The sequence below is a fragment of the Enhydra lutris genome, unplaced genomic scaffold (assembly GCF_002288905.1).
Source record: "Enhydra lutris kenyoni isolate GAN:26980312 unplaced genomic scaffold, ASM228890v2 scaffoldscaffold55, whole genome shotgun sequence".
Lineage (NCBI taxonomy): Eukaryota > Metazoa > Chordata > Mammalia > Carnivora > Mustelidae > Enhydra > Enhydra lutris.
Genome location: NW_019154139.1, coordinates 6,750,175 through 6,763,892, shown reverse-complemented (window position 1 = coordinate 6,763,892; position 13,718 = coordinate 6,750,175). Strand labels below are relative to the sequence as shown.

The 13,718-nt window shown below is 51.2% G+C and overlaps 2 protein-coding genes across 3 annotated transcripts; one reads left to right on the top strand and one right to left on the bottom strand.

Moving 5' to 3' along the window:
* The first annotated feature begins 41 nt into the window (after window positions 1-41).
* LOC111157618 (single-pass membrane protein with aspartate rich tail 1) lies at window positions 42-4,420 on the top strand. Its single transcript, XM_022519193.1, has 3 exons — window positions 42-769; window positions 2,106-2,246; window positions 4,185-4,420. Exons 1-2 carry the CDS (start codon window positions 581-583, stop codon window positions 2,241-2,243), a joined length of 327 nt encoding a protein of 108 aa, XP_022374901.1. The 5' UTR covers window positions 42-580; the 3' UTR covers window positions 2,244-2,246; window positions 4,185-4,420.
* A 1,223-nt stretch (window positions 4,421-5,643) lies between these two features.
* On the bottom strand, window positions 5,644-12,976 carry LOC111157547 (NADH:ubiquinone oxidoreductase subunit A6). 2 transcript variants are annotated; one of them, XM_022519053.1, is made up of 4 exons: window positions 12,814-12,968; window positions 11,228-11,236; window positions 6,949-7,064; window positions 5,644-5,849 (listed from the first exon to the last, which is right to left on the bottom strand). In XM_022519053.1, the coding sequence occupies exons 1-4, from the start codon at window positions 12,950-12,952 to the stop codon at window positions 5,718-5,720; spliced, it is 396 nt and encodes a 131-aa protein (XP_022374761.1). In that variant the 5' UTR covers window positions 12,953-12,968; the 3' UTR covers window positions 5,644-5,717. The 2 variants fall into 2 exon arrangements, with proteins under 2 accessions (XP_022374761.1, XP_022374762.1); XM_022519054.1 differs by lacking the exon at window positions 11,228-11,236 and having other exon boundaries at window positions 12,814-12,976.
* Between the last annotated feature and the right edge of the window lie 742 nt (window positions 12,977-13,718).

The window sequence follows — 13,718 nt, the reverse complement described above, 5'->3', positions numbered from 1 at the left end:
TTTTTTATCGAGTAAAACACTAGTTTTTATTACTCACTTCGGTTCCTCGAGTTTATTTCAACAGTCACTTGCCCAGGTCGTGCGAAAGCTCGCACTTCCCCTTCCGATGTGTTTCCACCTGCCTCTCTGTAGCGTGCACCTTGGCAAGAAACAGAATTCCAGAATCATCCGGGGAGTACAACTAAGGGGTATGAATCGTGTTTTTTAAATGTTAAAAAGGAAAATACGACTGAGGGTCGATGAAAGTGACTTCCCTTCCCAACCGTCACCTGCTCTGCCCAGGCCCGGCGCGGCAGAGTGAGCGAACAACGGCGGAAGAGAAAATGTTCCACCACGACCGCTCGCAGGACGAGCCGGCCCGCCAGGTCCGGAACTAGGCGGCTACGGGGCGTTGGCCCCTCCTCGTGACGTCACCACGTCGGGCGCGTGACAAACGTCTCTTTCGCACGGCAACAGGAACTAGGCTGGGTCTCGCGTCTGATCCCAAAAGCCTCGCGAGGGTTGGGGCGGTGCTCTCCCGGAGGGCGTCACAGCGGCCGGGCGTGGGGTCCGGGTGCCGGGCTAGCGGCGGAGCTGGGAGATGGCGTCCGGAGGGGTTCGCTGGCTGGCATTGGCATCCTTGCGATCCGGAGCTTTCCGGAGCGGGCCGAGCTTGAGGAAAGATGGTGGTGATGTCTCCGCCGGAGGAGGTGGCGCAGGTCGGAGCCTGGTACCGTCGAGGTCAGTCATCGTTACTCGCAGCGGCGCCATTTTGCCCAAACCGGTGAAAGTGAGTGTCTGCCTGGAGGCGGGGCGAAGGGGCCGCGGCCAATCATTATGGGGAGTGTGCGCGGGTCGACGCTGACTGATAGGAGCAAAGGCCAATCATACGACCGCCTTAGACCGGAAGACGGATCGAGGACAAAGTTTAGCGGTGATGCGCTAATTTTGACAGGTGGGAGGAAATGGGTCAGATCCCGGTGTTGAGTTGGGCGCACCGAGACAGAGGATGGGGAGCGAGAGCTGAGAAGGACTGCACCCTGCACTAGCTCGTCGTGGTGAGCTAGCAGGGAGCCTGGTGCCCTAGTTCTCCAGGCCACAAGACTCGGCTGTGTGTGTCCGGTGTAGACAAGTCACGTAACCACTCCGTTCTTGTCCACCTCGCAGTTGATGGGATGGAATAAAGAGTTGTGAAAGGGCTTTTAGATAAAGGGTACGTGGGACAGAACTTCTGTTTTTATAAGTTTTGACTTAGTACTTAATTCACGTGATTTGCTGTTCTGAGAGGTGGGCAGGGAGTTATTACGATCACTGTTTCCACGAATGAAGTCGGGCCAAAGCAGTGAAGCCCTGAGGCTCCAAAGCTAGCAGCGAGTTGGGTCCCGGAATCCAGGTTTCTGGCTGGTACAACCCCACCCCCGAACCAGGTCCTGTTTTTCCCACCGCTGAATGCTGTCGTCTGCCCGAGTACTTTTTTTTTCTTCTAAGTAAAATGGAGACAGCCCCTTACATCAAACAAATTTGCTTTTTGACTCCAGGGTGGTGTGGGAGTTAGAAAACAGAAATTCTCCTACAGTTAGTATGGCCAGTACTAGCTTGCACAGACAGGTGAGTTCAGGACTGTTTTGTGGCAGGAAGCAGGGTCCATATTGGGGAAGAGCTGCCTTATAAAAAGGCACAGCTGGAAAAAAACCTGAAACTCCATAAGAAAATATGAGAGGATATGTTGAAATTCCACGGAAACTCCCCTAGTCCATCTACACAGCTAGTCTTTTATGGTAAAGACATGCTCATTTTTCAAAACATGGTTGTTTTTGAGATTTAATGTGAAATTAAACTGGGGAATCTGTTAAAGAACTGTACAAAGTATCCTTCCACTGTACATGCACGACTAATTTTTAGATGTCTAGAATGAATGCCTTGTACTTTTCTTTCTGGTAGCCACATTGATGGCCATAAAATAACCTTCTCTCTTTTTCTTTTTTTCTTGTTCTGCATGTTTCCAAAATCAAGTAGTTGTGTATTATGGGTCTGGGGTTCACAGGAGTGTCCCTTAGGGGCCAAGCCTTCTGTGGCCCCACAGAGTGGGCTCTGGAGCTCACAGCCACCGCTCTGACCTTCTGCAGATGTCCTTCGGCCTTCTCCGTGTGTTCTCCATCGTGATCCCCTTTCTCTATGTGGGGACGCTCATTAGCAAGAACTTTGCTGCTCTACTTGAGGAGCACGACATTTTTGTCCCAGAGGATGACGACGACGATGACTAACAGGTAAGACTTCCTTTTCTCCTACGTGGACCAGGAACAGGAAGGGGGTGGGGCATCTGAACTCTGATGCAGTTTGCGCTGGTAGCAGTTTCTGGTCCCTTGAAGCAGAAGTGCAGACCTTTAATAAATTGATTGACTTCGCTGTTTTTATTTTGCCTTTGCTCTGTGTTGAGGAGATCTTACTGATTTAAAAATTCACTGGAATGGGGACGCCTGGGTGGCTCAGTTGGTTAAGCAGCTGCCTTCGGCTCGGGTCATGATCCCAGTGTCCTGGGATCGAGTCCCACATCGGGCTCCTTGCTCAGCAGGGAGCCTGCTTCTCCCTCTGCCTCTGCCTGCCATTCTGTCTGCCTGTGCTCGCTCTCTCTCCCTCTCTCTCTCTCTGACAAATAAATAAATAAAATCTTTAAAAAAAAAAAATTCACTGGAATGGGATAGGGCACCTGGATGGCTCAGTCGGTCAAGCATCTGCCTTAGGCTCCGGTCATGATCTCAGGGTCCCAGGACTGAGCCCTATGTTGGGCTCCTTGCTCAACGGGGAGTCTGCTTCTCCCTCTCCCTCTCCCCGCTGCTTGTGCTCTCTCTCAAATAAATAAGTAAAATCTTTAAAAAAGAAAATTAACTAGGATCTCCTCCAACTGGGTTGATCCCAACCAGTCTTTCTTTTATATACCTTTGTTCTCTCAACCCACAAGTTTCTTAACAATTTAATGCCTTCACATGCACCCCAAACAGCTTCATTCTCCGCATTGAAATTTAGAAACTGCAGGTCTTGACCGTGGTCAGCAAGGTTACCACACTCTCTGCCTGTTCCATTCAGCTCTCTGGTGTTGGCTCCCATGCTTGAATATGTGCTGCTTGGCTGCCCTTCTGTTGTAGCTAAGGACAGTTCTGGCTCCATAGTCTGAAAGTCAGTTGTGCCGTGACTTGGTCACACCTGTTAGTCAAGCCTCGTCTTCCATATTCCCAACCACTCACCTCTCCTCAATATTCACTGTTTCTTGAATTACCCACATGCTTTCCTGCTCCCAAGCAGAGGCTCACTCTTCCTTCCAGTTGGAAGGCTATTTCGCACTACTCTTTAAGATTTTTTTTTTTTTATTGAGAGAGACAGACAGACAGCACAAGGAGAAGGAGAAGCAAACTCCCTGCTGAGCAGGGAGCCTGATGCAGGGCTCAGTCCCAGGACCTGAAGATCATGACCCGAGCCAAAGACAGATGCCTAACCACTGAGCCACCCAGACACCCCTATTTCTTGAATTGAACCAATTCTTCATTGTCGTTGATGAAGTCTTCCCTCATTACTCCATTTGAAAGTGACTGCTGTGAGGCGCCTGGGTGGCTCAGTGTGTTAAAGCCTCTGCCTTTGGCTCAGGTCATGACCCTAGGGTCCTGAGATCGAGCCCCACATCAGGCTCTCTGCTCAGCGGGGAGCCTGCTTCCTCCTCTCTCTGCCTGCCTCTCTGCCTACTTGTGATCTCTGTCTGTCAAATAAATAAAATCTTAAAGAAAAATGTCTTCAAAAAAAAAAAAAAGGGAGGAACTCCTGTGCCCTCTGACTGACCAGTATGTCTTATGACAGTATTACATGCTTAAGCACACAGGCACACCCCCAAATTCTACTAGACTAAGAGTTTCTTGCTGGCAAGGAACACTTTTTTTTTAAGTAAGCTCTACACCCAGTGTCGGGCCCGAACTCACGATCCCAAGATCAAGAGTACACCTTCCACCAACTGAGCCAGCCAAATGCTCCTGGAAGTGTGTTTTTTATACCTATGGGTCCCCAGTACCTGGTCTCTGATGAATGTTCATTAAATATGTGAGTGAAGAAACAAACTGTCTTGCTCTGCCTTGTTTGGTAGAGCCTCTCTGGAATGCTTTTCGGTGTGCGGCCAGAAGGCTGCTCTGCGCCCGGTTCACTGCTGCTTTGCTTTTTTACAGGACATGGAGGAAGTCCAGAAAGGAGACAGCCCTGACTTAATTATGATGTGGTGATGCTCACAGCCTCTCCTCCTGCCCTGTCCGAAGGGCGCAGGGAAAGCCCTCAGCCTCCCAACTCCAGTGAAGCCTCCTGCATCATCTGTGACCGCAGCCCAGATCCCCAGGCCCTGGGACATTTCCACACATGTGCTGTCCACTGAGCACAATCAGCTTATGAATAAACACGTTAAACATCAGCTCGGTATGACTGAGTGGTGGCTGAACTGTCCCTGCATGAGTGACCCCCAGCTGCAGTTTCTTGTCCCCGCAATCCTTTCTCTGGCAGCTGGATGGTAACAGGCCTATGATTTACAGCACGAGATTTCCAGGCCCCCCACCCCGCCCCCGGATCCACAAAGGTCATTACAGGCAACCGGGCCCATTTTCACTATGTACAAAAGCCGAACAGAAACTCTGCCCTCAGTAAAGGTGCACAGGATAACTAAAGCCTTGAGCTTTTTCGCGTTGAGGAACGCTGGCGAGTTGTCATGTCACAGGCCAGTCATAAGCTGTGACCGTTTACAACTCTTTGAGAAACATCGTTATTAGAATGAATCTTTCAACACTTGGCTTCCTTACATGAAAAGATAGTAAAGGGGTTGGTGGTGCAGAAGAATCTGGGAACACTCAGGGTGACTACCTGCCGAAGCCCTCTCTCCAGCACTTAGTCTGGCCGGGGAAGAAGCATCGAGAGCAGAGATGAGTTCTTTAACGTGTGTTGACATTTATTCTGTCACTGGAGCTGTAACCCAGTTTGGAAGAACAGTAGAAATTTTCTGCTCCGTGTGCACCGAACAGTGTTCCTAGCCGAGGGCCCGATGGGGTAGGAAGTCAATTTCACTCTCAGGACGGCCGCTTGTTGCACGGAGACCGGCGAGGCCTCGGCAGAACCCAGGGGAGAACAGCCCGGCTTGGGTGCCTGACTTCTGCACCTCCTAGTTTTGCTCTGATCTCTCTCCCGACAGCAAAAGCTGGCTCATTCTGGATAACCTGCGCCGCGACACCGAGCAATCCTAGGGGCTGTAGAAACATGGCTAGTTGGGGGCACCTGGGTGGCTCAGCTGGTTCAGCATCCGACTCTTGATTTCCGCCCAGGCTGTGATCTCGGTCTTGAGATTGAGCCCCGAGTGGGACTCCGTGCGGGGCATCCCTCTCCCTCTGAGCCCCCACCCCCACCCCCTTAACGAAGTCATCCAGCCTGACAGCCAGGAGGCTAGTTTCTGAGCAGATGGCCTCATCCTTCCTGTTTACGGACATGCGAGGCTCTGAGAAAAGAGAATCTAATTTGGAGGAAACACCACACTTCAGGAAAGGGAACAGGTGGTGTGTACACGAAGACCCCACTGGTTCCGGCAAAAAGGCAGACAGCCTGCAGGAGAGGGACCCCCCACTGGCCCACCAGTGGAATTCTATTAGGAAGTGACCATCACATACTCAGTTTATTTGCGCTCTAAAATATTTAAATATCAACATGCACCCTTCCCCTGAGTGACTTCACGGGTCGTGGCCAACATAGAACTTGGACAGGAAATCCTTTGGCCTCGGCGCTTCTGTTTCATGGAAGAACCGCATGATGTGTGTCCGCTGCTTCCACACGTTGATCGTTTCCTCCAGTTCCATCTTGCCCTGCACACGTGGGGGAGAGGAGTTCGGTTAGAGCGGCTGAGGGGAAGGAACGCCATGCGGAAGGCCAGGATTCTGTTCTCTGCTCTGGCACAGACTTACTGAGTCACCTTGGGCAAGGAACATCCTCTGTCAGGACCAGTTTCCGCATCTAGAAAATGAGGTGGTTGGGCTAACTGACCTCTGCGGCCTTTCAAATACTCTGTAGCGAACTGATTCCAGGAGGGGCGACTTCCAGGTCAACAGGCCCCTGCCCCGACTGGCTGAATTTGGGTTTCTGCTAAGTACTCGTCCTGTGGTATGTACTGGTCCTTGCTAAAGTTCGCACTGATGACCAGAAAGGACACAATCAGGCCTGGGATTTGACCCCATTCACACAGGACTACGCTAACCTGCCTCTTCTAGCAGCAGCCTGGTGAAGCAGTAACTTCAGAAACGGGGTTTTAGGAAGAGTTTCAAACCTTCCTCTTTATGTCTTTTTCCAAAATACAAGCCCCAGAGCATCTGGGTGGCTGAGTCGGTTAAGCAGCTGCCTTCAGCTCAGGTCATGATCTCAGGGTCCTGGGATCAGGCCCTGTTTTGGGCTCCACACTCGTGGGGAGTCTGCTTCTTCCTCTCCCTCGGCCCCTCTCCCTGACTCGTGCTCTGTCTCTCAAATAATAAAATCTTTTTTTTTTTTAAAAAGAATTTATTTATTTATTTGACAGAAAGGCAGAAAGTAGGCAGAAAGGCAGGTAGAGAGAGAGGAGGAAGCAGGCTCCCTGCCAAGCAGAGAGCCCGATGCGGGACTGGATCCCAGGACCCTGAGATCATGACCCGAGCCGAAGGCAGAGGCTTAACCCACTGAAGCCACCCAGGCACCCCCACAAATAATAAAATCTTCAAAAAATAATGAATAAAAATAAAAATGCAAGCCCCGGTGGGATTTTTCTTGAGCAATCTTCTGTTTAATCAGGTGATAACCACCTCTAAGTTCATCTGTTTCTTTGAAACACTAAGCAAAAGCTACTGACCTGGTAGTTGCTTTTTAAACTTGGGAGACAAAACTGAGCAGCTCCGGACCAGCCAGCTGCTCTTAAGCCCGTCAGGGAAGGTCACTTACCTTAATGACCAGAAGATCTACCACCCTGGGGTCTGTGACGTGGGCATTCTTCATGAACATTTCTCGGACTTTATCCCGTCCTTGCTTCACAGTGATGTCGAGTTGGAACAAGTGCACTAGAGAGGAAACATGATTCAGGGAAGAAATTACATGGTGAAAACCTTTTTTACAAACACGGAGTCAGTGAACACATTCAGGCTGCCCATTCATTTCATCAGCAGACATCACTAGCCTGACCCTAAGCGAGGTGCCTGAGGCTGTAGAGGAGTGACACGTGCTCTCAAGGAGCTTAAAGTTTACTTGCGGAGACCGCCGCGTGGGAGGCGGCAGTAGAGCACAGCAGAGCACAGTTCAAGATCCCAGCTCAGGGGCGCCTGGGTGGCTCAGTGGGTTAAAGCCTCTGCCTTAGGCTCAGGTCAGGGTCCCAGGGTCCTGGGATCGAGCCCCATATCGGGCTCTCTGCTCAGTGGGGAGCCTGCTTCCTCCTCTCTCTGCCTGCCACTCTGCCTACTTGTGATCTCTGTCTGTCAAAAAAATAAAAAAAACTTAAAAAAAAAAAAAAAAAAAAAAGATCCCAGCTCAGTCCCAGCACCCGTGTGGTCCTGCGAACGTAAACTTCTGCGTGCCTGGGCGTATTTGTTTCTGAGGGAGAGGAGGATAATAGCACAGAGAACTGCAGAGCGGTTGGGAGGATTCCAGGAGATAAGATGCTTAGAAAGTGCCCCGCATGGAATAAGCTCTCAAAAAGGTTAGCTTTATTCTCAGAGAGAACAATCGGCAAAAGATGACGGGGGTGAAATTAACCAGCAGTGACGGGGTGTGGGTTTGCGCGGCACACGGCTCAGGGCGCGGGGAGCCTGCTGTGTGTGCAGGGACGACTTCGGTCCGGCCAGCAATTACTACCACATCAGGTTACTCGGGGGAAGGAGGGAGCAGTCTTCGAAGATAACTCCTACTCGTCTCTCAAATTTTGATCCGAGGGACAGCCATCTGTGAATGCAAACATAAAATCACCATACTCCGCATCCCTGGCTAAGTCAATGCCTCAAGGAGTGGCACAGCCTTAGGGACCCGAGACTTCAGCTGAGGCGCATTATGTCCTTTGAAAACTAGGTTTCGGTCATTTGACTTCTCACCCTCTGGCAGTCAGCCTTCGGTGGCTTTGCCGACGACGAGGGCACGGACAGCGCCTTGTGTGGTGGGCAGGACTAGGGAGAGGGGCACATTAAGCATAAATAAGGCTCAGAGGCTAGAATGAGCATGTGGTTGTGTGTTCATTTGGTGAGGACGCCTGGTGTTGTGGCCATTCCTGTGACGTGTCCACTCTCGTCTACAGAATCAGAACCAGCTCTGACCACCACGAGAGCTGTGGAGTGAGTGAATGAATCGACAATCAAGTTTCAGTCTTTAACTCAATTTAGAGCCAGCAACAGGAAAATAAAGCTTCTGCTGAGGTATTTATACCTTGCCTTGCTGATCCCAGCAGGGAAAAAGCACCTGCAGAAACCGCAGGCAGCTTTACAGGGAAGTGTTAACAGAGGACAGGAAATCACTCACTGGAAAGAACTCGGGATCCAGTGGCGTGCTGGAGAAGGCTCTTGGGGAGTCTCTCTTCCCAATCTGCCTTCACTGACTGTACTTTGGTAGCTTCAAATCAACCATGGCGGGAGTACCAGCTCCCAGAAAATTGGTAAATGCTATAAATCTGGGTTCCCACCAGTGTGTATTATAGTAGGAATTTTATTTTTTATTTTAGAAAGAGAGCAGGGGGAGGGGCAGAGGAAGAGGGGAAGCAGACTCCCCGCTGAGCAGGAAGCCCAGTACAGCTTGACTCCAGGAGGCTTGATCCCACAACCCGGAGACCATACCTAAGCGACCTGAGCCGAAACCAGGTGCCAAGTGCCTCTCATAGTAGAATTTTAGAGAAGAGCAAAGAGAGGGGCAGTAAAACAAAGAGACACAAAAACAAATGCAAACTAACAGGGATCCCGGAATTCAGAATCCTCCCATTTGGGGGTAGTGAGGCCTATGGCACCGTGGGTACTTGCCTGAAGTCATACGATTGGTCCCTGGCAAATGTGGGCCTGGAATCCAGGTTGTTTATTTTGATTTTACAATCTGGTGTTTTTTTAAAGGAAATGAGTATGAGGACTCTTCCCCTGCTATCAGTGTTTACCCTTCCTGCATTTTTATATTAGATCTCTGCCCAACCTCGGGAGCTTAAAAAAACAAGGTCCCTCTATACCAGGGGAGCTGGTGCCCATCGGCTCCCGTTCCTCATCATCTCCTGAACTCCACACCAGGACGTTGGGTGTGTAAGTCTTCCTCCTTAGGAAGATGTTCACAAGCACAAATGCAGTTTGGCTCACAACGTCAGTTCACAGGTCCCTGAATGCCCATCCTTCGCAGCTTAACAACCCTTGTCTCTGGAGAGAAATTCCATAGCTTTGTCCTGATCTCCCTCCTCCCATCCCAACCCTTTGACCACGGCCCTCCACCAGAGAAAGGCTGTGGGAAGGCAAACACCAACAGCCTAAGCGATGACCTGCCCAGTCATTCTGTGCTTTAACTCGGTGCTTGCTGCTTAAACCAGCAACGATCCTGCCCACCAGCACAGACGGCCATGTCCGGAGGCATTCTGGGTTGTCTCACTAGGGAAAGAGTTCTACTGGCACCTAGTGGGTAGAGACCAGGGATGTTGTTAAAAATCCTACAACGCAGGACCACCGCCACAACGATTATCCGGCACAAGTGTGCTGAGAGGCCCTGGTATAAATTAATTCCAACTGCTCTCCCTCAACTCAGCTTCTTGGCTTATTCTTTGAATTCTGAATATTGAAATTGCGGTTTTGAAAAAATCTAAAAGGACTAAGAAAGGTATCAAAGTGCCCCTCTTGGATGAAGGTGCCTTTTCCACAGCCTCTGTGTGTTTATCCAAAATTACTGTCAAGGTTTTCCTGAGTCAGGAAGGCTCTGACACATCAAGAGGGAGGACACTGATATCCTCAGCTGTCTGCACCGCTCACTTAGGAAGCATTCATACCAGGTACTTCGAGATCCTGAGATGGGAAGGCGGCACGGTGTGCTGGAGAAGAGCACGGGGTCAGGGGTCAAACCAGCTGGGTAGTCTCCCCACCATTATGAACTATGACCTTGACTTGAATACAACCTCCTCAGCCTGCTTCCTCAGCTAAAAAATAGGAAAGAAAAGAACCTCAGACCTAATTCCTTTATGGGAACATGGCAAAAATCGGTGACAATATCTTGTAAACAGCAAAGCTACTATAAATGTTAGTTGTTAAACATTTCAGCACTTGCTTCTATTTTACATCTTAAAATACATCTATTCTAAGTCTTAATGGCCTGGATATATGCCTGTCTTCCTGACTAGACCGGAAGGCCCCTGAGGGGAGGGCTATTTTATTCACTTTTATATCTCTGGGCATCCAGTAGCAGCCCTATTGTATAAGAGATCCCAGTGAAATGGAAATTAAATAGTTTCTACAGAAAACCTCCTGTTTTGTAACCAGCGAGCCTCAGTTAATACTTCTGCAGTAGAGGGGTCTGAAGGAAGGTAGTTCTGTCTCTGTGCTCCCATATAAGGGCACCACCAGCCAAGCAAAGGGCCGCTCACGTGTGCGGCGTAACTGAGTCCTGAGAGATTCAGGGAAAACTCAGCAGGAGCAAAGAGCCAGTGTCAAAGGTGGGTAGCCAGGGTCTGCAGTCTGGCTCCTCTCCTCACTAATAGTGTGATGAGAAGACACACTTAGGTGCCCCCATTTTCTTATCTGTAAGACAAGGAAACAATTAGAACCCACCCTCAAAAATAGGGCAATGTGAAGCATTTAGCACAGTGCTAGGCCATATGTATGCAAGTCAGTAAATGTTAGTTATTAGAAATACTATTACTTATTCCAATTCTTGGTTTGGTTCCTCAGCTGGAGTCCCAATCATGGATAGGCTAACACCAGTGTAGACACAGGCCTGAGCAACAAACCACCTACGGACCACCAGCTACAGACCACCAATCCTCCCCATAAAGGAGGTACCACCCCTGTGCCCCTCCCCACCTGCCCCCCAACCCTTTTCAGGACCCTTCCGACTCTGGAATAATCTTCTCAAACAGTATTTGAGGGGAATTCCTGAGAGGGGATAGTTTAAAAACTTCTGGACGCTGACTGTGGATAACTGGGTCTGTCCTCAACTCAGCCATCAATTTTTTTTTTTTTTTTTTAATCCATCACAAACGATTCTTCCTGCATCTGGGTCTTGTTCCCACCTCTTCTCTCTGCAACAAGAAAGGGTTCTAGGCACTCATAGGATTCTGCTAGGCAAACATTGTTTTCAAACATCTGCCATTGAATACATCCTCCCCCCCCCACACACACACACACGTGCAGACACTGGCTGCTCTCACTTCCCTGTACCTATTATTCACCTGCCCCCTGAAAGCATTTACATCTGCGGTTGGTCCCGAACCACCAGTTCACTTAAGTTTCTCCCTCCCTTGTATCCTGGGGTGTAAATTCCGTCATCAGCAACCTCTCAGAAAGTCAGGTTCAGGACAGGGACACTGCAGCAGACAGTTCTCACAAATGCTTTTTGCACAAATGCTCCTGCTGTAAGTAACAGTAATAATAATAATCGTAATAATAAAAACAACAGTAGCGGCCACCATTCAATGAGTACCTAAGTGACAGGGCTTCCCCTCAGCACTTTAAATATATTAGCTTTTTAATAAGGGCTACTCTCCGAAGAAGGTATCACCATGAGGCTCGTTTTACAGATGAGGAAACTGAGGCACAGCAAGATGAAATAATTTGCTCAAGGTCACACAGCTAGTAAGGAGCAAGGTCTGGGGGCAAGTCTGTGTAACTACCAGCCTCTATTGCTTCTCTCACACAGGTAGGGAAGGGACAGCCCAGAGGGGAACTCACTTACGAACACCTTCCCTCTCAGACCAGCAGTGACGGTCCACACTAAAACACACTCCATCAATCAACAAAACAACAAGATATCGACAGCCCTTGACGTTCCTACCGTCCTTGACAGTTTATTTCCCCCGATCTTTTCTCATCAGGGACATTGGGCAGTGCCGAGGGGGAACGCCGAGATAAGAAAACAGAATGTCTGCATCCGGAGACTTCGTATTTCAATCCTTCCAGTGAACAGACTGGTTCTGGGGCATCTAAGTGAAGGCAGGGGACAGAGAGGCAGCAGGGGGCAGGTCCTGGGGGGGAGGGGAAGGAGTTCCTAAGAAATGCTAGAGGCAGGCAGAGCTAGGGAGCAAGCTCGGGAAACTGTGGGAAGCCACCTCACTTGGACTGGAAAAGGCACCACTGACTTAACTGGATAACCTTGGGAAAGTCACTTCCCTTCTCTGGTGGTCTGTTTTTCCGGGGGGGGAGGGTTGTGCGGGAGACAGATGACCACTAACCCTAATGGGCACCTGTAAATACATTCAGCAACTCTACGGCTGACTTTGGGTTCCAGATCCACCAAGGCTGGCTCTGGGCCTCGGGGGCATCACTTCGCCTCTAGGTGCCTCACATGCCTCACCTATAAAAGGAGCCTGTCACCCACAGTCCCTCCCACGGATTCGGTAAGAATTACGGGGACGAAAGGGCCAACGCGCCCAGAGCGCCTAGAAGCGCGGTTCGGACGCAGGGCACTGCTGCTTTTGAGTCCGGCGCCGCCGCCGGGTCGGGTCCACCAATGCTTGGGTGACCCTCCTCCCCTGAAGCACCCGGAGTTGCCTGTGCCCAGGTCGGTGAACTCAGCTCGTCCCGAGAGAAATGGGAGGCCAGGACGGCTGCGACCTTGGGCGGCTGCATCCGGAGCCCCGCTTGCGCCGCGGCCTCTCACCAGTGTTCGGCACCTCTCGATACCAGGCGCGGTACAACTCGCGCACCCTCCGCTTGGCTTCGTTCATGTCCCGACTAAAAATGGGCTTCACTGAAGTGGGCACCGTAGCAGCAGCCCGCCGGAGGCCGCTCGCCGCCATCTTGCTAAAGAAACCACCTTCTGTGGGGGCGGCCGAAGGACTAAAGTCTTTTGTCATTGGCTAAAACTGAAAGCCACGCCCCCAAGCGCCACGGGTAGGCGGGAGGATAACTGTGGGACTCTCTGACTGGCTGGGAGGACGCTGGGGGATGCGCATGCCCAGACCCGGAGACCCCAGCTCAGCTGTTGGCGGTCCTAACGGTGGCCCAACCGCGCCGCCAGGAGACGCTCAAGCGCCAGGCTGGCCGCGGAGCTGCGGCCTTGGCGTCCCCCAGCGTCCCGCCGGCCACCAGCTCGCCGCGCTCCTTTGGTTGTGCCTGTGGACGCGCGGGTCTCGCAGAGCTTCGCGGATCGCTTTCCCCGGGCCGGGGCCACGGGTCCCCAGGGGCAGCGGAAGCCCCCCGCAGGGCGCCTGGGTTTCCTTGGCGCCGGCCTGGCCCCTGTGCGGTTTTTCTGCAGCATCATTCCCCCCCCCCCCCCCCCCCCCCCCCCAATAAACCAACTCTTCGGAAGCGCTGTGTAGCCGCCAAAGCGCTTTCCTGGCCGTTGCCCTCCTGGCGCTTCTCCACGTCCCGGCTAGGTAGGCTCTATCATCAGTCCCGTTTCAGACAAGAACCTTTTCATCCTAACCTGTGCATCTCCGTGAGAAGCGGCCCAGAAACATGGAGCCGGAGGCAGGCTTGCATCGACCGTCCTGGGTGTCCCCTCCGTTGTGGCATTTTTCTACTAAGGTTGTCATCTGGCCATCCCGGGAGGTCCGGAGGCGC

Bases quoted from the DNA above. Each gene is read 5' to 3' on its own strand.
- LOC111157547 (XM_022519053.1), bottom strand. From the start codon at position 12,952: ATGGCGGCGAGCGGCCTCCGGCGGGCTGCTGCTACGGTGCCCACTTCA. The intron at 5,850-6,948 runs GTAAGTGACCTT...CCACGTGTGCAG, and splicing joins TAGATCTTCTGGTCATTAAG to GGCAAGATGGAACTGGAGGA.
- LOC111157618 (XM_022519193.1), top strand. From the start codon at position 581: ATGGCGTCCGGAGGGGTTCGCTGGCTGGCATTGGCATCCTTGCGATCC. The intron at 770-2,105 runs GTGAGTGTCTGC...GACCTTCTGCAG, and splicing joins TTTTGCCCAAACCGGTGAAA to ATGTCCTTCGGCCTTCTCCG.